Here is a 24,071-nt window from a genome sequence, read left to right on the forward strand (position 1 = left end):
AGTTATCAAATTACATAAAAAAAAAAGAAAATCAATACTTACGCGTGAAAAGTAATCCCTTGAATCTTTTTCGAAAATCTGTTTGTGCATCCATATACAACACAAGCTGACATGCTTCAAAAAGAAAAATATATATATATATATATATATATATATATATATATTGCAATTACAGACTTCCTCTCACAAGTCACAGCGATAACAGGAACATGGCCGCGAAGCTCCACCGTTTGAGTTGAACCTTCCCTCCTTTTATTCTATTCTCCTTGGATTAGAATGTTGAAAGAAATGCTAAGAAGAATTTTCGCCAGAACTTAAATACAAAGGGCCTGCAGGATCAATCCTCCGGTTTAATTTTTACTTAAATTTTTCAGTTTCTCCATCGTAATCGCTTAAAATTTTTCCTATTCATAAATTTTCTTCCTAGATAAGCCCTTGGCTTAGGTGCGGATGATGTAATACCACTATTCCATTCATCAATTGTTGTGGTGATGCAATTTAAACGAAATTGCGTCATTACAGACGTAGTTCCACTTTCAACGTGATGAAAATATTGCTTCAGGAGTGAAACATCTCTACTATTAGTATCATATCCACATCGTGGTTGTGTGAGTTTCGTATTCTGGTATTGGTTGTAACGGATTGGCTTTTCAATTTTTGCAGGTAGTTGATTGTTTAAAACTTTAAAATTTTTTTGGTAAAACCTTTGCTGGTGTTAAGATTCTTCTTTGCTAACGTTAATACCTTCATTTTGAGAAATGAATCTCCTTGCTTCGTAGAGTTTTATTGTGAGATTCCAGTATTTGTTTTGACGTATTAAAATTAGATCAAATCATAAAGCTTCAAAGATCGTTTTGTTTTAATATCTGCTACTATTACTCTGATATTAAAAATTTATTACAAATACAAACCAAAACCCAAAACTAATTTTAAATTCAGCGTATATTTAGCAGTAAATGTTCGTGCTAGTTATATATGGTTATGAAAGTTTGTATTTTTAAGTAAAACAAATGTTAAATGTAACTAATACTGTTTTTAGTTCGTAGAAAGGTAAATATTTTTTATTAAATAAAAGCTGAATTAACAGCCTTTTCATTATGATTCATAAAATCTAATAAATTACTTTGCATTTGGTCGGAATTTTCAGTTTTTAATGGAAATCTAGTAACCAGAAATAGTAAGAAAAGTACCTGAAATTTATATTCATTAAGAAAAGTTGTAAATTATTTATTATATCAGTTCTATGATTGATTGCTGTTAAGATTTTACATGATTGCTGTGAAATTAAGATTACTTCTATAATGATTAATCACTGTTAAGATTTGTATTGTGAAATCAGACCTGATGTTTTAGTTCTTTTAGAGCAGTGCTTAAATTATTACTCTTGGAAGATATTTAAATGACTTTCTATATAAGACACACCTTTTCTTTAAATATTTTGTGTGGTAAAAACTGGGTTCATCTTATGGAATGATGGCGCTAATGGCAATAGAAATGCCAGTGGTGGCACTGCGACTAATGAAGCCAAAGTTAAAAGGTTGTTGAGGATGCATATGGGGCATATGTATTAACCCTTAGAATCCCAAGGCCTATTTTAAAAATCTGAAAACGAAATTCCATTTGAGATTCACAATTATTTCTTTCCTCTCTGTTCATTAATGTATAAAGTGGTGTCAAGGTTTCAAATGATATCATTTCTAGTTTCGAACATAAAACATCATAAAGTGGAAAATGGAAGGGAAGCATACCGATGTGAAACATAAAATTACTAACACAACAACCGTATGTTTCGTATAGATGTATGTACAAGCTCTTTGGGCTAATCTTTGGAATATGGTAATAGGTAGTTCGGCGACATTTTGGTAAGGCTATAAAGGCAAGCTAGGACTTTATACATGGATAAAGTCAAGAGTGTGTGCAATGCAATGCCATTTTTGTGCAAGTTTGGGATGTTTTTTTAGTGAAAATAGGTCGACGTGTATATGGATATTGTGTATGTGCAATTCTTAAAAACGCGGCAAGCAGTTTGCGATTCTGCACTTTCTCCCAATTTCGCACCTAATCTTCGTCATGATTAAGCACTTTTGTTCCAAAAAAGTTCTAGCATAAGCGTAAAAACATGCCTTTTCTTCGTGAAAACAAAATGGTGTCCAAACAAAAACTAGCATTTTGCTGTAGCAGGGTTGGTCGCCAAATTTTCGCCAATAAATCGCCAAGTTACCATAATCCAAAGATTAACCGCTGTTTGTTGTGTTGCTGATCTTATATCATCATAAAGTGTTTAGAGACTACAACTCAGATCAAATGAATACTTTCATCAAACCATGTGATTTAATGACAATAATGAATAAGAATAATATCAGAATACAGTAAAAGCTTGACGATTTGCTGTTCAACTAACAAGAAAGCTCAAGTAACCAGAATATTTATTTTACAATTTTAGAAACAATTCCTCTTCTTCCCCCAGTTAAATAAGTAAATGAGAGATTTGTAACACCATTACAGAGCTCATTATACTATTAGCATATATACAATGTCAATAATCAATACAATAATGAATAAGCAAAGTAACATGTATACATTATTGATAATCAATGCGATAATGGATAAGCAGAATATCACAACACAATCTTCAGAATTTTGCTTTGGTTTAATGTTGATTATGTTTTATGTCAAACTCGATTAATTTTCGATAAGTCAGTTTAATTCTGTAAAGGATTTAAGTTCTGTTTTTTCTTGCATTTAAAAAAAAAATAAGAGAAAAATATTTGCAGTTTTTCCCCTCTTTGGAAAATAAAGTATGGTAAAAAAACTTATAAATGATTGCGAGTTTACTCAGTGCATTCCTAGACTGATGCTTATTCATATTATTTCTGTGTTGTCTTTTCCAAGGTCTTTTGCATTTAGCTGTTTGGTGATTTTTCCATTTCAGTTGAGTTAGTTATAATTATGATGCTGTGCAAATGATGATATTGCTAGCCAATAAGAAAGCGAGGTGAATCTTCAGATTATGGTAAATTGGCGATTTTTTGGCGACCAACCCTGCTACAGCAACCTGCTAGTTTTTTTTTTTTTTTTTTTTTTTTTTGGACGCCATTATGTTTTTGCGAAGTAAAGGCATTTCTTTTTTTTTAACTCAATATGTTTTCCAACAATCTGCTAGCCGAATAACGCTTATGCTAGAACCTTTTATGGAACAAAAGGGCCTAATCATGACGAAGATTAGGTACGAAATCAGGAGAAAGTGCAGAATCGCCCACTGTTTCGCATGTTTTTAAGAATTGCACATATGCGGTATCCATGTGCACGTCGACCAGTTTTCATTTAAAATATCATCCCAGAATTGCACAAAAATGGCATTGCACACACTCTTGACTTTATCCATGTACACATCGACCTATTTTCACTTAAAAAGTCAAAGAAAACTGACAAAAATCCAATTCTTACTCTTGTGAAAAGCGCCAAACATATAAGTGGGCGATTCTGCGAAATTGTTTCTAAGTGCTTATTAGCTAAAATTGCAATCGGAATTTTCTGGAAAATGTCACATGCCATGTCTCATGATCTCTCATTTTTCTCAGACAAAATAATCTGTGATTCGAACTGTGTACTTCTCATATTATTGCTAAAGATTATTGCTAGTAACCTTTATCGCCTTACCAAAATGTCGCCAAACAACCTGTTACCATATTCCAAAGATTAGCCGAAAGCAAATTATTTACATATTGGATGAAAAAGGTCATGTGCCGGAACATTGTTGTAGAAAAAAATTTGTCTTCAAGAATGTGCAACAGTGGGCTGAGCTACAACTGCCATTTAATGGAATCAGTGTACTTGATAGTTCTGTTAAGCATCGTGGAAACACATCAACACTTTTTTGTAAAAAAATCAAACTGCTGTCAACAAAATTTGTGAAGTCTTGGTCATCATTGCAGCAATGAGCCAAGTGAGCCTCATTATTTCATGTACTAAGATTGTGTCACTAGTTATTGAGCATAAGACTAGCACATGCAGACCATGTGCAGCAACTCGTATGCTAGCATGTTTGTGTCATTAGTGTGCAGTGAACTATGTATTTTTAATGATACATATATTTATGTATGTTTAATATTATATTTAATGATGTGTATGTTTAACTCTTTCACATCAAAGCCCCCCAAAACATCTGACCATTCAAACATCGGCAGGTCGTCCAAACGCCTGAATTATTTTCTACTTGTTGCTTTTCCCTATCAAGTTAGTGCATTGCTCATTGTTTTTGGGTGTTGTTAAATGACATGCGAATCATTCTTTTGAAGCAACTAAAAGTAGTTCTATTATTTGAATGCAGCTTGCTTCTCCTTTGTTTAGTGTCAGTGTTTAGCTATTGATGCCCGAAGTTGCAATCCTATATTAACGGCACACAGTGTTAAAAGCAAATGAAGATCCCAAGAAGAGGAGTTTTTGCTTTACTTAAGTATGTTATTGTTAATGCTGTAAAATTCTACTTGGCATGCAGGGAAGAAATCCATTCTAACTAAAATACATACGTACGGGTGTTTTACATAATTGAGTGAAACAGATTTTGGTTCTACCGTTGCAAAAGAATTAATGTTTAAATATGCTAATGTTTGTTTAATGTTATTTTAAATGAAGTGTATTGTTTATCTAAGTATAGTTTTAATATGTAACCAGCAGGAACTGTATATCCTCTGCAGCCCGTGTATAATGTAACTGTAATTTGCAGCCCGTGTATAATGTAACTGTAATTTCTCATTCAACTCACAGTGTCTTTGTCGCCTCTACAGAATGCATCTCTGGATAATGGAGAATAAGCAACAAATACTTATTTATCACTAGTAGCCACCAGATATTTCCCTCCATCACTTACATACCTACCTACCTACTGGCTACCACTGGAACTTGAATCTGCTGCTATGCAAAGGCTTCATAAACATTTTCTGAGAAAAGCAATGGTTTGTCTCCTTCTCATTTTATCTTCCAAAAGGTCCCTTTGAAATTGGTGTCATCGTATTGAGTGGGGACAAAACAATTAGGAACATGTACGTTTTACTGATGATTCCAGATATAGACTGAATTGTAATTCTAGCTATGGTTTGATCTGGAGGGAGCAAGGAATATGCAAAATGCTTTCTGTGTTAGTGAAAAATATCATTTCCATGGAAGTGGGTATGTAGTTTGGGATGAAATAGTTAAAAAATTATTACATTGAGCTTAATGTCCTTGATGAAGATTCTGTAATTACTCCAGACTATGCAAACAAGGTCTTATAGAACATCTCTGGTGTCAGAATACTTGAAAACAGATTTTATCACCCAAGTAAATTGGCTAGTTTATTTACTAGATTTCGAATCCAATTAAGCATGTGTGGGATGCATTAGGCCACAGAAAGTTACTCCGGATCCTACAGAAACTGATGTTTCAAATGTGAATAAAGTGATGTTTCAAAAGAGTGGCATGAAATTCTACGAGACTAAATGAATAGTATGATAAATTTAATGAAATAAAGATGTGAGATTTGCGTTTCTATCGGATGTAAATGGCCATACATCATATTATGAGAAGATTGTTGCAAAATAATAGATATAGTTTTTCATCATTTTAAAATTTCCATAAACTTGGTTCTAATTTCAGTATCTTGACATGAATCAAATGGAAAGCTGATAATTTATGGTAAATAATACTTTTGTACAAATTGTTTTTTAATCATTTTTCAATAATTAACAGTAAATTTTTATTTCTGTCTAGTTATTAATTTTGATAAGCCGTGCAAGAAATTGGATGAGAACCTAAAAGCTCCTTCATTATATCTATCGGTTAAAAAAAAAAAAAAAAAAAAAAAATTACCATTGTCAACACTGGATTACAAATCTGGTGCTGATTGTAATTAATTAATTTTTATCTAGCATTGCTTCTATCACACCATTAGACATTGCAGCAAACATAGAAATTTACAAAATATATATGTTACTTAGAACTTCAGGTTTCTTGATTTGCAGTTTTATTCATTTTTATATCTTCTGTAATTATGCAAAGTTTGGGTGCAGCGGGCGATTCCAAGGTCACATGCTTTTCTGACTAAATAAATTTTCTTTTAAATGTAAAATATAAGGAATAAATGCTAAATTATTGTGATTTTCCAAGTGTTAGGTTGCAAACATAAGCCAGGTGTAGTTTTAAAAAGTTTTATTTTTTATTAAAAAAATAACTAAATCACTAAATGGTAATAAATAAATGATTGTAAGATTCCTATTAGGCCTACTTTGTTTGGGCCTTTACGGATTTGGATATAACCTAAAAATTTTCGTTCTAGAATAGTATAGAAAGCTACACTAATTAAAAGTCTAAGAATAAAAATTAAAGAATTAATTATAGAAATGTTTGAGAATAATTAGAATCTAAATCTAATGCAATGTTCTGCCAATAAGATTAAAATATTTTCTGATCCTTTCATGTCTCATATTCATGCCAGTATATTATATTATGTTGATCTGATAATCCATACTTTGTCTTATTTAGCTTACACTTAATTTTCATTTAAAGTAAGTTTTTGAAAAGTTATTACAGTACAAAGTTCGAAATTTGGACATCCATTATCCGGAAGGATCTAAAATCCGGACCTCAAAACCACCAGTGTTTTTCTCATCTTTACGCATGCGCATTTGCTACCCCTGTCCACTTATAATAAAACATCTGGAGAGACCCGATTCTTAATCCTTGTTATTGAAGAAACAATAATTTTACCATAAATTTGTACGATCAGTAATTTGGCTCCGTTGTTGCGCATCTGCTTGGCACACATCTCAAACCGAAACATTCCACATAGATACATCGTTGATCTGATGCCAACATGGTGAATCATTATTTATTATACTTTCTTTTCATCACCACATGTTTATCAACACATGACAACTTGAGTAATGTCTCGTGTAGAGATGTCTAAACAATTTCTTTATGTTAGTAATTGAATAACAAAGGGGTATGGTAACCTTTTATGTTGACATTATGCTTGGCGATGATTACAGATTTAAGTTAAATGTGCTAAAGTGTTGACGAGGAAAACTTTACAAAATTTTTTTTTCCATATGTTAAAAATAGATTTTGTTGATGATACTCGTTGACGCAAAGATTACATTTAGGGCTATTTGAATTAAGAATAACTGATTTGCTATTCACATAAACCCAGAACCAGCACCAGGGCTCATAAGGTGGCACCAGGTCGCAGAATTTAGGACCCACAGATACTGCATCAGACAGTAAGATATTTAGCGCCGGTCGTTATTTGGGAATTTATTTATTCAGAACTTTGATAAACCCTAAGCATATGCAAGAAATAGACATAAGTATAATAAATAACGAAACCGACGCAATTCAAGCTGAATTGTCTCAGTGTGCGATAGAAGCAAGATAAAATTTAACGGAACAACTTGTTGTTAGTCTCCAAGCTCATGATGCATAGCCAAATATGTATAGTGAATGATAGCTAAATTTGATGATGATAGCCACAAATTTTGAAGGTTTTCGGATATCACAAAACAAAGAACATTACATTTTGTAAAGAAATGGATAGAAGCAGTTATAAATGAAAATGATATAAAAAAAAGTTTTTCATTGTGATGATAATGCTTCTCAGTCAATCAATTAATGAATGGCAAAATCTGTAGTATGGTTCTAGATGAAGAAAATACCAAAAGTGAAGAAAATGACAGAGAAGTTACTGAAAACGAAAAAATTTCGATTGACAAGTTAGTCAAAATTCTTCAACAATGTAACTAAACAAGAGATTATGTCTGTCTACAGAATTAAAAAGGAAGTATTAGCACAGAAAATGAAGCAACTTAAATAACTTGCACTGAAAGAAATGTTTAATAAGGTAGACAAATAAATATTAAGCTTTTTTTTGTAAATTTTGATACCGTTTAGATCATAAATATTTCATTATTTCATAAATTATGATTTCATAGTTTTAATTTTATAATTTCTTTATGCCATCGTACTAGATTTAAACTGATGATCTAATATCTGGAAAAATCCCAAATGCAGAATCGCTTAAGTCCCGACGAGTCCAGATTTCGGACTTTGTACTCTATTTCTTTAATATTAGAATGATTTGAAAAAATTATGTGATATATCTATTGAATAAAATTCCATGCCTTTTTTTTTTTTTTTTTTTTTTTTTGTACAATTATCTGTTTTCAATATACTTTTCCATACACTGCAATTTTTTTTTAATCTTCATTTTTTTTTTTTTTTTTTTTTTTTTTTTTAGGTAATCAGACAGACAAGGTTGAAATAAACATGAGTGTAGAAAATGATCTTAAGGACTTAAAAATAGGTATGATTTATTCATTAATTTATATATATATATGTATGCAAGATAGGAAAAGGAATGTAAGATAATTAAAAATTGGGTACTTTTAAGCACTGTATATAAGTTGCTAGAGTTTCAAAATGCGTCAAACTTTGGCCAAATGTGTATAACAGTTCTTTAGTTGTAGCAGGCAATGTTGCCATTTTTGTAAACATTCTTTTTTGTTGCATTCAAACAAATTACATAGACAAATCATGATTTATTTTGCTGTGGAATTAGCTTGTAGTGGAAGAAAATGCTCCAGAATTTTTTTGGAAATACAGTATTTTGCTAAAAATTCACTTAAAGGGAATAATTGTGCTGAATTCATTAATTCATCATGAATTTTCCACCAGAACAAAAGAAACAAAAGTTCACTTATAAGTGTGTTTGTTTACTGATTTTTGAAATAAATATCTAATCAAAATGTTAAATATGTATGTAATAAATTTTTCAATTCTAAGACATCATAAGTTTTCTTCTGTAAAAAATCATCATACTGCACCAGAGTGGTTGCACTAATATACCTGAATACCAAAAGCTGATATTAAATACTTTGTAATGAATAAAAATAGCAAACATTTTATTAAAATAAAGCTATGGAAATTTTCCTTATTAGTTAGTTACAAATCTGACTTGATCCCAGGAGTGTTTTGTAATTTCAGCTGTCTGTGATTCTAATGTTATCTATAAACTTAATGGAAGTAAAATTTATAATTGTTATAAATAAAACATTGGTGATTTTTGTTACAGATGAAATATATATATCTGAAAATGGATCTGATGAATCTGGAGATGGAACTCACAAACTACCTTTTAAAACAGTTTTACAGGTTAATATTTTGATATGTTATAAAATTAACTTTTTAGATTAATTTTAGAATATATTCTGCAACTTGTTTTAGTTCTGCTCAGTTAATTATTTTTATCTAGTTTATAATTACTAGAAATAGTCTGTTTCTTTGCATTATTAGGTTTTTTTTTTTTTTTTTTTTTTTTTTTTTTTTAATGCTAGTTATTTTTATCTAGGCAATGAGACATGCTGGTAAAGAACCATTTCCTAAATTTTACATTGAATCAAACAAGGATGGAGAGGTAATGTAATTATTTCTGTATTAAATAAAGTCAAAGTACGTTTTTATGTAATATCAGCTAGGTGTGTAGATGTAATAAAATCATGACTGTAATGAGAATAGTGGTCTTATGATTTAAATTTGCAGTTTCATGTTAGATAAAGGATCTGTTGGTTGTAATGAAGAAATCGTATGAAAAAGTCACCAAAATCAGTAGTGATCATTGTAGCCTTGATGTGCATTGTTAGATTTGTAAATTGTATTTCTAATATGTATGCAAGGAAAAGTAATAAAAATAAAGAATTTATATTTTTTATAAAATTGTACAAGGTGATATTAAAAAAATTCACAATATATGAACCCCTAGCAACCTATCCAATCAAAATGAAATTTCAGATATTGGTATTTGAAGGTGTGCACTCTGATTATTTAAAACAATAGAGTTGTCATGATTATGGTTACAGTGAAAAAAATCTCAACATTTTTTAATGTTAACATCCAATTTTTCTTCCTGCACAAATTGATTAGCATATTGGAAAACCATAAATGATATTTGAATGATACACGTATGAGGAAAATTGCTGTCATAAAACATTTGCAAAGAAGAGCGTTGCAAAGGATCAGTGACAACTCAGAAGGGAGGTGCATTGATTTGCTTTATAGAAACACCGATCACAGAGCACCATGTGCAAAGTAGTGTGCGTGAAAGCCTTTAATAAGCAGTGGAGGAAGAATGTTTCTTCAACTGGGTGTTCGAATGTGCTAACAAGATGGCATGTACAGGGAGATATTGAGGTGAATTAATAAATCTGTTTTACCAGAACAGGGGAAATTTTATCGGCAAAATCATAAGATGAGGCCTATGAACCATAAAAACTGCATGTGATTTGGCACAAAAATTTAAAGAAACTGGATTCGCATGTGATACACTGCAATCTGGATGACCATGTGTTCCTATTGAAGTTTCTGTGGAAGTGCATAATACGATTACACTGCTGGTCCATTGCATACTGCAAGAAGTGGTGTCCGCAGTTTGGATATACCGAAAACCGCAGTCCTGAAGCTTCAGCACTCTGTTTTGTGAATGTTCCTTATTGACTCTAGTGCATCCATATGTTATGTTGCTGCTGGAGATGAGCGGCAGCATGCCAACTTTTCTAATTTCCTCATCATATATGATGTGGATAGCAGGTGGCTGCTGCAGATATTTTAGACAGATGAGGAGCATTTCTCCTTAACTGGGAACGTAAACTCCAAAAACTGCATTCTCTGGTGTGATGAAAATCCTTATGATGTGACACCAATGCCTTTACAAGTTAAAGTGACTGTGTGATGTGGCATCACAAACATATTTGTTCTCGGTCTATACTTCTAAAGCTTTATTCACACCATGGTATTGAAATCATAACAGGTTTAAGCTGAACTCTGTTGCTAAGAAATCAGACCTTGCTATGTCACAAAAATTTATTTAAAGATTTTGCCTAAAGGTTTAAATTTTTCTACTTTGTGCCAAGGTGGTTTAAGAGCCACCAGTCACAGCAAAAATGCAGACATTGGACCATGGCTTCACTGAGTCAGTTATACATGCACAACTGTTCTTTCTTTGATTGCCTATGGCTTGAAACCTGCTAAACAGGTGTGAATGGACTTAAATGACTCTTATGTTTTAAATCAAAATGCTTTATAGTGAAAACGAAGGCTTCCATAGGTGACTTCCATAGGTATGAAAACATGCTTCACAAATGCCCAGTGTACAACAATGTTGCAGAATTATGTAATTCAAGAATTGCAGCAGTGCAATGTCATTAATGATGTTCTGTATTTGCAAGATGGTATTCCTTCACATGGCGTCACTTGTGTTCAGCAAGTGCTGTAACAGTGCTTTGGAGATAGTCATTCCCCATAACTTTGCAGTTTTGTGGCCACCACTATCCCTCCCTTCCCACACCGACTTCACTCTGATGGATTTTTGGTTTTGGGGTACACATTAAATCCGTAAAATTTGTCAGAATTAAAAGATGCCATAAAACATAAAGTACTATATATTCTTCTTGTGATGTTATTTTCGTTATTGTTGTCAACAGTAAGAGTACCAATGCCAGAGGAGTAGCTAGGGTTTTTCAGCGCCCGGGGACAACTGTAGATTTTGTGCCCCTTTCTGTATGCCAAGAATAGGAAGCATTTCATTCTCAAATTTTGTAACATCAATTTGGTGCCCTCTGGATGCTACGCCCAGAGACAGATGTTCCCCCTTGCTCCACCCTAGCTCACTGAGCAATGAATTATTATCTGCGATGATGAGCATATTGAAATTTGTAATTCCAGCAAAAAAATTTTTCCCTTTCCTCTCTTGTATTGTCATTGGTCCTTTACAATGTGGTTCTTTGCAAATATTTTGCACTGTCAATTTTCATCATAGGTGTATCATTCAATGCCATTTATGGTTTTTCAATGTGCTGGTAAAATCGTGCAGAAAAAGGTAAGTGTTGCCTTTCGAACATTTTCAAAGGTTTTTCACTGTAGCCATTACTGTAAGATCTCTGTTGTTTTAAATCATGGCAATCTTGATAACGTACCTTCAAATAATGATATCTGAAATTTTGTTTCGATTGTTCGAGAGGATAGGCTGTTGGGGGGTTTATTAATCAGGGAAATTTTTTTTTTTACTACACCCTTTATTACTACCATATTCTGTAATTGTGACTATTTGCCATAAGTTCCATAGCAACTTTTCATTGTAGGAAATTTCAAGAAAGTTAAAGTTTGTAATTTTTGAGATATATATTGCCACATTAGTGGCTTTTAAAGACCTGAAATTTACTCAGGTTTCATATTGTTTGACCATTAAATATTGAGACTAAATTTATTAAACAAAAGACAAGGATCTTAATTATTGTTTTATCTAAATACATCCCTTTTGCATTGATACACAGAGTGGCTTGTTCTAATGAAGCATAGAACAAATTATTTATGTCTTCTTATATATTACTGAAGACTAGATGATACTGCTGTTTGGATATCATTTAACATTGGTAGAGAGGTGCCTTTTATATGGTAATTTCAGCTTTGAGAATAAAAAATTATCACAGGAAAACAGATCACAGGCAGTAAAGTGAAATGTTAATCACGCAATTATTTTTAGCCACAAATTCCAACAGAACTACTGCGTATTAAACCAGAGCATTTTTATGAAGGAACCAACTGTCATGATGAATTCTCTCAGACTTGGGAAAGTCTCTTCCACAGACATTTATATTAATGGACACATAATTCCTCAGACATAATATTCCATTATACTTAAATGGAATTTGTATTGGCATTTTGTTCCAAGAAAATGGAATTCTTGAATTTTTTGTCTTCCCTGGCATTAAGAGAAACACCTAATATTGTTTTGACTTCTGACTTTAGAACATGAAATTTTCTCTTTAGACTGATGGTGAATTCTATTCAAAATTTTGGTATTTGTTATATCACTGGGAAAATACTATGTGTTTTCCTTAACAGCTGTTGATTTTATGATAATTTAATTTTTCTAATGAGTTTGAATAGTCTTTTGCATATTAAACACTGTAGTCTTTTCATCATCCAAAAAAGAATGTGGCAGAAATTGGAAAGCAATTTTTTTCTTGTTTAAGCTTTACCTTAAAATATAATAATTATATTTTTATTAACATCAGACTGTCTGCCTTCATCTTCACATTATAGTCATCACATCCATCTTCAGTCATCTTCTTGACTGTATGAGAAGATTAGCCATTTAAATTATATTTGTTATTGCCCCAATGGCTCTGTTAATTTTAATAAAATTAGTCTTACACTTTGTCAGACCCTATACATACTTACAGTCAGCCTGGGTTTCAAACCTTTTTCTAAAATTAATGATTTTTTAATATGCATATTAATCTCTAGTGTTCATTTGTTTCTTTTTCGAAGGTTATTTACAGTACCTTCAAGAAAGGTTGAGCTGTCTATATAGAATTGCTTTTGCTGGATATTCTCATATCATCTTGTGACTGTTTTTTCTTTTTAGTGTTTGTTGTTGAGTAAGGAAACATGCATATTGAAAATAAAGCAATATTTAGTTAACACACATTGAAGTAATTGTTTAGTGTGTGTTAACCAAAGAAAAATTTTGTTGCATGTAAGTTCTGTTATTTACCTAAGCATTTTGTAATTTAAGTACTGCTTAAAAAAATTAACTTTGCTTTGTTACTTAGGTTTTGAAATATATTATCGAAGTTTATATTAACAACTTTATGCCAGTTTTCTCTCTGCATCAGTACATTCTCATTAATTCCCGAACCCGTATTTGATTTCTTATTAAACAAGGTTACTGTAATTGAGAAAAATAATCATTTAGTTCATTATATTATTCGTTTGCTATTTAGCAGAACATGATTATTTATGAGACTATATTAGTTACAGCAATGTTTCTTATATTATATGACAAAAGTTAATTCTATATACTAATGAATAAAAGAGAAGCATGTGTTTATTAAAAATGTTGTTTTTTTAGTACTTAAAAAGCTTGCTTTTTTTTTTAAAAAAAAATTCTAATACTCTTTCTCCAGTATGTAATTCAGAATTAGCACTGAAAAATACTGAAAGGTCCTAGCTGAAATTTTGATTTCATAATTTATTATGCTGTTGTATAGAACTGTAACTTATGACATGTCTGTGAATTTAAAACTTTTAACTGCAAAACTAAAATCTAAGTGACAGAAAATAATGAATTATTTATAAGTTTCATTATTTTTTTGTAAGGGTAATTTATATTACTATCTGAAAAAATAAATATTAGAATTTGGATCATTTTATATTTTTGGTTTTATTTATTTTAACTAAACGATTCAGAATGTTTTTAAAAGTGTACCTTTTAAAAATAATGTATTATGAATCAATCAATAGTAATTATTAATTGTCATATGTAATTTTAATTGAATATTTTAAATACTCTAAAATAATTACAGTCATGTTTGAAATGTAGTATTTCTTACTGTATTACTCACATTTATATACATAAATGTTAATTGTGTCTTATTTATTATTAATATCCTATTTTTGAAAAATGTGATTGATTGCATTCTCCACTGGATGTATTTTTCTATTTCTAACTTATTAGTTTTATAATTTTAGGCTATGAGGCATAAAAAATCGAATTTATATGTAGTTGCATAATTAAAATTTTTGGTATTTTCTAATTATCCTCATCCCCCCCCCGGGGGAAAAAATCACCACCAACTCAGTTGCAAAAAATATTTGAGTATCTTTACAGCTGATGAATACTGTTGTGCTGGTAAATAATAATAAAAACAGGAATTTTATAGGCCGGAGAACAAAATTGTGTATGGTTGATATTTATATATTTACAGTTCAGTGTGTATGGTTGATATTTATATATTTACAGTTCAGTGAATAAAATGTATAAAACTGTGTGGTTTTTAAAACATGCGTTGTGCATGTATGAGCGAATATTCTTTCATGTGTATTGAAAACATGCCAAAACAGAGCAGTTTTATCAAATGATGAATTGGGGGTGTGGATAATCAGAAAGCACCAAATTTTGTTCATAGTAAAGTTGATATTCTTATATTTTTATTAAAGTGATCTTTTTGTATGCACAAAATTTTTTATAGAAGTGGCAGTTGGTTTCCCAATCACAAATAAAAAAAGTGAAGAAAATATGGCAGAGAGAACAGTACAAAAATGCAGAAAAAGCTGATAAGGAACAAAATGATGCTGAAAGAAGAGAAAAAAATCTTGAAGAAGCTAAAAAGATTATCATTACGATAGATGATTCTCTAGCTAAGCCTGTACAGGTACGTTATTGTATTTTCAGTTTAATAAACCAGTAATTGCAAGGCCCAACTAGTTTTATACATAATATGTCTAAAACTTTCCATTATTGGGTGTGCTTCAAAGAAATAAGAAAACTGAAAACATTAGTGTTTCCAGCATGTGAATGTTTTATTGTTCGACTAACAACAAACAAGCAAAAAAGAGTGCATCTTCATTCATTAGTTTATCTTAAGTATAATATAAGTATATTGCTTTTTTAATGAAGCATTAATCAGGAGAACAAAGAGCATGTGTAAAGTTCTGTTTCAAGCTTACGGAAACAGTGACTAAAACACATGAAATGTTTTAAAAGTATGTTGCTGTACTGCAATGTCCTGTCCTGGTACTCTTGAGTTGCTTCTTGATAAAAAGAAAAGTGTAGAAGATACCCAGCTAACTGAGAAACCAGCGAGCTTGTGAGCATTAGGAAAAGATGGATAAGGTCTGTTAATAGCTGCAGACTGTTAAAGAACATTTAGGAGATCCAGCCTTATATGATCAGATGATCCAGCCTTATATAAAGATACAGTTTCTGAAATTCTGAAGAAAGTTTTAAACAGTAGAAAAGTTTGTGCAAGGTTTGTGCCTCATTTTTGGATATCAGGGCAAAAGTAGTTGTAGAAAGATGGAAGGACTTGACTGAAATTGCAAGAAATGATCTTTTTTGGGGAAAACAGGAAGACTTATATCATGACAGGTGACAGAAGCTGGGATTAACAGTGTAATTCAGAATATAGAAGTGATACAGAATAGGGATCACCACCTGTTCACAAAGGCACAAATTCTGTTTCACAGAGTCTAAAGACAAGGCTGTGTTGATTGCTTTCTTTAATCTACATAGATATTAATGCACCATGAATTTGTTTTTTCAGATCAGAATATCAGTAAAGACTACTGTGCAACAGTTTTAAAACAGATGAGAGTAAAAAATACTTGTTGAATTTCAGAAGAAAGATATTTGGTGACTCTTGCATGATGGTCTCTTCTAAAAAAAAGAATAAAATAAAAAAAAAAAAAAAAAAAAAAAAAAAAAAAAACAACCAAATAGCAGATTGTAGAAGTGAAGCATCCTTCCTACTTTCCTGACTTGTTACTGTCAGACTATTTTATTTGAAATTGAAATCAACTATAAAAAGGCATCCATTTTTTTATGCACAGAATATTAAAAAAATGTGACTGTAGAATTTTTTTCAGATGACTATAAAACTTTTTTCAGTACAGGAGTGTAGCTAGATATTTTGGACTACACATTTGTATACTAAATGTCATATTAGAACAGACAATTGTGAACGGAAAACATATTTTAATCAAATAATTGAGTTTTATTTAATGTTTTTAAGCAATTTGCAGCGGCAGCGCCAAACAGGCAATACGGACTTAAAAACTGTACAGAAAAGCGCCAATTGGCGAAACAGTAAACCCATTTGGCAAACCTACAGGCTGACGGAGAGAGAAGATTTTTCCCCGGCAGTCAAGTGGAACTACTTCAACAAATGTGTGCGTCTCTGCTTCGCCGAAATATGTGATCTTGTGTACTCGCATCTGTACTGTGCTCTGAATTTCTTAAGCCGTTATAATGTATCCGGCAACTGTTACTTTTCCTTATTAAATTTGATTATTAATTGTAACATGTCTATCTTAACTAAGATTTCGGCTTTCCTAGTTAATGTTAGGGATATTTTCGTATGCACGTGTTACTCACACGTACATCATTGGTGACCCTGTCCCTCGCTCCTTCTGTTTCGATCCCTAATGACTGTCTCAATCTTTGTTTAAAAACTAAAAATATGCCTTATTTTGATGCCAATGCTCTTCCTTATGACTGATAAAGGCTCAACCCTATTTATTTCCTCCTCATTTTATCGTACGGATTACACGTGGTTTATCACACTTAAGGAGGATTTACAGGTATGTGGTCAAATTTTTTTAATTATCTGTGATTGGTCTTAATTATGTTTTTGTGATATGTTTTGCTCTAAAATTATAGTTTTAATTTAATTATTGATTGTTTAAAATTGATCTTTGGGTAATAGTCGTGCTCACACTTTTATTGAGATATTGAATGTCTTCATTATTTTATTCTAAATTGATACTGTTTTGATAAGGTATAGTGCAAAACATTGAGTTTACGATTTACGATATATTTATAATTGACAACCATGCCAGGATCGGAAGGCCAAATCAACGAGGAATCGAATATGGCGGTTCAGGAGCCACAAATCTCACACGTGGCAGTTAAAATTCCCCCTTTATGGAAAAAAAATGTTAAACTTTGGTTTATTCAAGTTGAAAGTAACTTTGCTTTAGCGAAGATTAGTAGCGATAGTACAAAATACAACCACGTGGTTTCTTCGATAGACCCTGAAACTCTTTCCGCAGTATCAGATATTTTATTTAATCCCCCAGCGACGGCTAAATATGATGCCCTTAAAGCTAGGTTAATAGTAGAATTCTCAGATTCGGAAAGCGAGCAAATACGCAGACTTATTTCTGAATTGCATTTAGGGGACGACAAACCATCTCACTTATTGAGAAAAATGAGAGAATTAGGTGGAAATTGTATAACTGACGAATTTTTAAAATCATTATGGCTGCAAAGGTTACCTTCCGAGGTGCATGCCATTTTATCAATAAGTTCGGAATCCTTAGACAATTTAGCAAAAATGGCTGATAAGATAGCTGAAGTGCGCACGCCAACGAACAAGAGCGTGTTCGCGGTCCAGGCAGCTTCGGCGAGTTCCCCCAGAAACCCTAACGATTCTGGTGCCCCCCTCGAGGAGCTTAAGGCCTTAAGGAGTGAAATCTCTGCCCTAATTAAACAAGTCGAGCGACTCTCCCGCGGAAAAACGAGGAATAATTTCCCCCGGGATCAACATAACAAAGCACGTAGTTTTTCGCGTGGGCATTCCCGAGAGCGTGTGAACAATTATTGTTATTTTCATTCGCGATTCGGTAATAATGCACGAAAATGTCGAGCACCTTGTTCCTTTTCTCAGAACACTACGGCCCAGGAAAACTAGTAGCAGCGGCTGTCGATCGAAATTCATCGGCAGTCGCGCATTCATGTCGTTTACAGGTTTACGATAACAGATTAAATTTAAACATTTTGATTGATTCGGGCTTGGATGTTTCATGTGTGACACCGACTTCTAAGTTTAAGAAAATGCATCCTGATTCGCTTCAATTATTTGCCGCGAATAATTCCAGAATTTCTACGTATGGAACAAAATTGTTAATTGTGAATTTAGGACTTAGACGAAACTTTTCTTGGAAGTTTTTAATCGCCGATGTACCAGTGCCTATAATAGGAGCCGACTTTTTAAGGCATTTTGATCTTTTAATCGATTTAAAACGAGGCAGGCTTATCGATAATACTACGAAATTAACTCGTATTGGTTCTCTTTCCGATTCTAAAAATTATTTTTCGGTAAAGTTAATATCTGGTGATTCACCATATCACAGAATCTTGAAAGATTTTCCGGACATACTGAAGTTAAAATCCGATTCGGGTAGAGTAAAGCATAGTACGGTTCATTACATCGAAACAAACGGTCCTCCTGTGCACAGTAAACCGCGTAGGTTAAGCCCTAAGTTATACGAAGCAGTAAAAAAAGAATTTCAATTTATGATAGATCAAGGTATTTGTAGACCATCAAAATCAGCATGGTCATCACCTCTTCATGTAGTTTCTAAAAGTTCGGGCGACATACGGCCAGTAGGAGACTACCGAAAACTAAACGCGTGCACCGAACCCGACAGATACCCTATCCCGCATTTACAAGACTTTAATAATACGCTTAGCGGAAAGACAATTTTTTCAAAAATTGATATCGTTCGGGCATATCATCATATACCAGTCCATCCAGATCATATACCGAAAACTGCAATTTGCACCCCATTTGGTCTTTTCGAATTTCCGTTTTTAAATTTCGGACTGTGCGGAGCAGCTCAAACCTTTCAAAGGTTTATGAACGAAATTCTTGGAGATCTAAAATTCGCCTACGTCTACTTAGATGATATTTTGATATTTAGTGATACGGAAGATGAGCATAAATCTCACCTACGTACTGTTTTTGAAAGATTAACTTCATATGGATTGACAATTAACGCTTCGAAATGTGTTTTCGGCGTTCCGGAAATATCTTTTTTAGGCCATGTAATCAATAAAGATGGTACCAAGCCTCTGACGAACAAAGTGGAACCGATACTTAACTACCCACTTCCTAAAACGGTAAAAGATTTGCAGAGATTTTTAGGATTTTTAAATTTTTACCGTCGATTTTTACCCAACGTAGCCCAGAATCAAATATATTTAACTTCGTATTTAAAAGGGGCTAAGAAAAATGATAAGACAATCCTGAATTTGTCTGAGGAAGCGCGGAGTGAATTTCAAAAGTGCAAACAGCTCATCGCTAATGCTGTTCTTTTGGCACACCCGAAGAAAGATGCCCAGTTGGTTTTACAGGTTGATGCGTCAGACTTCGCGATCGGTGGAACGCTATCACAAATAGTTGATAGAAATTTACAGCCTCTCGCATTTTTCTCACGAAAGCTTTCGCAGGCGGAAAGGAACTATAGTGCGTATGATCGAGAGCTATTGGCAGCTTATGCTGCTATTAGGCATTTTAAGCATATGTTGGAAGCACGGAACTTTTCTTTAATCACCGATCACAAACCGCTCACGTATGCATTCCGACAGCGTTTGGATAAGTGTTCACCTCGTCAGGCTAGGCAGTTAGACTTTATCTCACAATTCACCACTGAAATTCGCCATATAAAAGGTTCAGAGAATATCGCTGCCGACGTACTTTCGCGTATAGAAGCAATAAGCATGCCTAACCCTATCGACTATGAGGAAATCGCTAAAATGCAAGAAATCGACCCAGAATTACAAACATTGCTTAAAGAGTCAAAAGTTCTACATCTCAAAAAAGTTACCTTACCGAATTGTAGCTTACCAATATATTGCGATGTGTCAACAGGTAACGCCCGTCCTTACATTCCTCCGGCATTCCGTGAGAAAGTTTTTGCCACCTTGCACAATTTGTCTCACCCCGGCATTTGCGCATCAACAAAGTTAGTATGTTCATGGTTTGTTTGGTCTTCCATCCGCAAAGATTGCGCGAAATGGGCATGGCAGTGCATTCCGTGCCAGAAAGCAAAAGTAAGCAGGCATACTAGAACCCCGTTAATGAAGTTTCCAGACCAATCACAGAGGTTTGATCACGTCCACCTTGACCTTGTTGGTCCCCTACCTCCTTCTCAAAATAATTATTACTGTCTAACTATGATAGATAGATTTACTAGATGGCCCGAAGCAGTACCCATACCAGACATAACAGCACGCACAGTAGCACAGGCTTTCTATGACCACTGGATTACTCGATTTGGTTGTCCGACTGTTATTACTACCGACCAAGGGCGACAGTTTGAAAGCGGCTTATTTTGAGCCCTTTCCCAATTATTGGGAATCAAGAGGATCAGGACGTCTCCGTACCAACCACAGGCGAATGGACTGATCGAGGAATTCCACCGTCCTTTGAAAGCTGCCTTAAAAGCGCACGATACCAGTGACTGGGTGGCTGCCCTTCTAACGCTTCTGATGGGTTTCCGCGCCGCTCTCAAAGAGGACACAGGAGCAACCACTTCTGAACTGGTGTATGGAAAGACTATCCATCTCCCAGGAGAATTTTTCAATCCGACACCTCCGGATGCGTCCCCCAAACAGTTTGTGGAGGATTTAAAATCTCACTTTGCCAGTGTCCGCCCGACCACGACTTCTAGCCACGGCCAGCGAACATGTTTCATTCATCCACGCCTTCACAAGTCCACATATGTGTTGTGAAGGCGTGTGTTTGTTCGACACGACGGAGTTAGAAAACCACTTCAAACTCCTTATGATGGACCATTTAAGGTGCTAGAAAGACGAGATAAAACGTTTGATCTCGAAATAAAAGGGACTAAGCAAACAATCTCCATAGATAGACTGAAACCCGCTTTTGTAACCATGGACTCTTCTCAAGTTGCTTCCAAGAGTGTGAAAAAAACTTCGGACAATTGTATCACCCGTTCTGGACGATTAATCCGACCCCCGCATCGGTGTGTCACATTTCGTTGACACTGCGGAGGGAGTATGCAGCGGCAGCGCCAAACAGGCGATACGGACTTAAAAACTGTACAGAAAAGCGCCAATTGGCGAAACAGTAAACCCATTTGGCAAACCTACAGGCTGATGGAGAGAGAAGATTTTTCCCCGGCAGTCAAGTGGAACTACTTCAACAAATGTGTGCGTCTCTGCTTCGCCGAAATATGTGATCTTGTGTACTCGCATCTGTACTGTGCTCTGAATTTCTTAAGCTGTTATAATGTATCCGGCAACTGTTACTTTTCCTTATTAAATTTGATTATTAATTGTAACATGTCTATCTTAACTAAGATTTCGGCTTTCCTAGTTAATGTTAGGGATATTTTCGTATGCACGTGTTACTCACACGTACATCAAATTCAAGACTTTTTCAATCATAAACAACAACTATAAAAATCTTAATAAACACAACTAAAAAAAAAAAAAAAAGTGCCAATCAAGTTACATTTGTAGTACTAGATGGATTGATGAAATACATAATCAAAGTGGTTATTTGCAGGGTTTTGGTGCGGCAGAGATGTCTGTTATATTTTTCAGGTCCATTTTCCTTGTCTTTTCATGCTCGATGGCAAGAAGCAAAAGATAGTTTATTTTTGTCCAGTCATATTTCTTCTGTAATCTTTAATGAATTTTTGATTGCTGGATTTGAAAATGATCTTTCTAACAGTTACAGAAATCATTAAAAAAAAAAAAAAGAAAGAAAGAAAGAAAACTGTATATATATTTCACAGAAGTCACTTTCCAGTGAATGAAATTTTCTTGAATGGTCATATTTTCATTGAGATCATCTTTATGCAACTGTAGTGCATTTATAAATTGTAATTCTGGTATAATATAAATATTAATAATAATTAATAAATAAATTTTGGCATTGGTATTGCAGATTAAATTTCTGCTTAATTGTCATACTTTTCTATTAATTCAGTTTCCTTACCATGAGCGTTCCAAAAAGATAGATCAATCTCTCACATTTGTATTGCTATTAAATCAGTAATTTTTTTTTTGCTAAAGTACTGTCTAAAATGCATCCACTTTAAAATATTCTTCATGGAATTAAAATTTATGGTGTGTGGTGAATTTATGGTGAAAAAGGTATTTTATCTTTTTTTCTCTCCTGGTTAGAAACTCTAAAGTAATATCCAATTTTTTGGCCATCTGTTCTGATTCTTTTAAAATGAGTTAAATTTGTTTCATAGTTTCTGTGTATTTATGCAGGCACTATTGAAACTAGGTAGCTTCATCTAGACACGTACGTTAGTTTTCTGTAATACTTTCTAAACATAATTTATTTAATTTAATAGTTTATGCATAAATGACAATAAATTCAAAATTTTATTGTAGAAATAACAATAAATTCAAGATTTGCTATTTTCTTTTTTATCTGCATTTTTTCCTGTTTTTCAGTTTTATTCCTTTTAAGTTGGATTTTAGTTAATATTTTCAGAATGTCACCATAATGTAATTTTACTGCACTTTGTGATGTAATCTTACCTGACCAATGTGTGAAGTTTAGTCTTTTTTACCGTCTATTAGATCATCAGTTTAAATTGAGTAAGATGACATGTAAAAATTATAAAATTAAAAATATGAAATCATGAAACATTTATGATCTAAAGGGTATCAAAATTTACAAAAAAAAAAAAAAAAAAAAAAAAAAAAAAAAAAAAAAAAGAGCTTAATATTTATATGCTTACTTTATTAAACATTTCTTTTAATTCTTTAAGTTATTATTTTTTTTGGTGCTAATACTTTCTCTTTAATTCTATAGACAGATATAATTTCTTGTTCAATTTCTGAGTTCCATTGTTCTAGTCCTGTAATTGCTGTGTTAAGAATTCTGACTAACTTGTCAAATGAAATTTTTTCTTCTTCAATAACTTCTCTGTCACTTTCTTCACTATTGGTGGCAGTATTTTCTGGATCTAAATCCATACTACAGATTTTGCTGTCCGTTAATTGATTGATGATTGATGATTTCCAAAGAAAAACTTAATTCCTCTTCCCTAAATTATCCCGCCCAGTGCAGCCATGCAAGCTCTGGTGCCAGTTCTGGCTTTATGTGAATAACAAATAATTTATTCTTTATTCAAATAGCACTAAATGTAATCTTTTAGTATCATTAACAAAATCTATTTTTAGCATCCGGAAAGAAATTTTTTTAAAAATCTTTCTTTGTCAACATTTCTAAGCACATTTAACTTAAATCTGTAATTGGTGCTGAGCGTATGTCAACAGAAAATGTTACCACACTCTTTGTTGGTTTGTTACCACATGCTTTGTTACCACACACTCTAATATAAGAAAATTTTTCAGGCATCGCTGCATGAGTCATCACTCAAGTTGTCATGTGTTGATAAAGATGCAGTGTTGAAAGTAAAATATAATAAATAATGATTCGCCAGGTTGGCATCAAGGATATAAAATATTAGTTGGTGTAAAATCAATGTTTTTATGTAGAATGTTTCGGTTTGAGATGTGTGCCTAGCAGATTCGCAGCTACGGAGTCAAATTATTGATTGCACACATTTATGCTAAAATAATTATTTCTTCACTAATGAAGTATTTTATTTAGTGCCGAAGTAAGATTAAAAATCAGAACTCTCCGCATGTTTTATTATGAGGTGGAAAAATCAAATGTGCATGCGTAAAGCACCCCCCCCCCCAA

General features: G+C 33.0%; 1 protein-coding gene across 2 annotated transcripts in view; it reads left to right on the forward strand.

The window, feature by feature from the left end:
- Nucleotides 1-527: 527 nt before the first annotated feature.
- The window catches only part of AsnRS (asparagine--tRNA ligase), a 66,286-nt gene continuing 42,742 nt past the window's right edge, over nt 528-24,071 (forward strand). The window contains exons 1-5 of one of the 2 annotated variants that reach the window (XM_035370459.2): nt 528-663; nt 8,270-8,335; nt 9,104-9,183; nt 9,380-9,445; nt 15,060-15,242. In XM_035370459.2, the coding sequence (XP_035226350.1) occupies nt 8,299-8,335; nt 9,104-9,183; nt 9,380-9,445; nt 15,060-15,242 (366 nt within the window). In that variant the 5' untranslated portion in view covers nt 528-663; nt 8,270-8,298. The remainder of the gene's footprint in view (nt 664-8,269; nt 8,336-9,103; nt 9,184-9,379; nt 9,446-15,059; nt 15,243-24,071) is intronic. The other variant, XM_035370460.2, reaches the window with a different exon arrangement.

This window comes from Stegodyphus dumicola, chromosome 2, assembly GCF_044657685.1.
Source record: "Stegodyphus dumicola isolate Sdum_Otavi_A_Nest chromosome 2, ASM4465768v1".
Lineage (NCBI taxonomy): Eukaryota > Metazoa > Arthropoda > Arachnida > Araneae > Eresidae > Stegodyphus > Stegodyphus dumicola.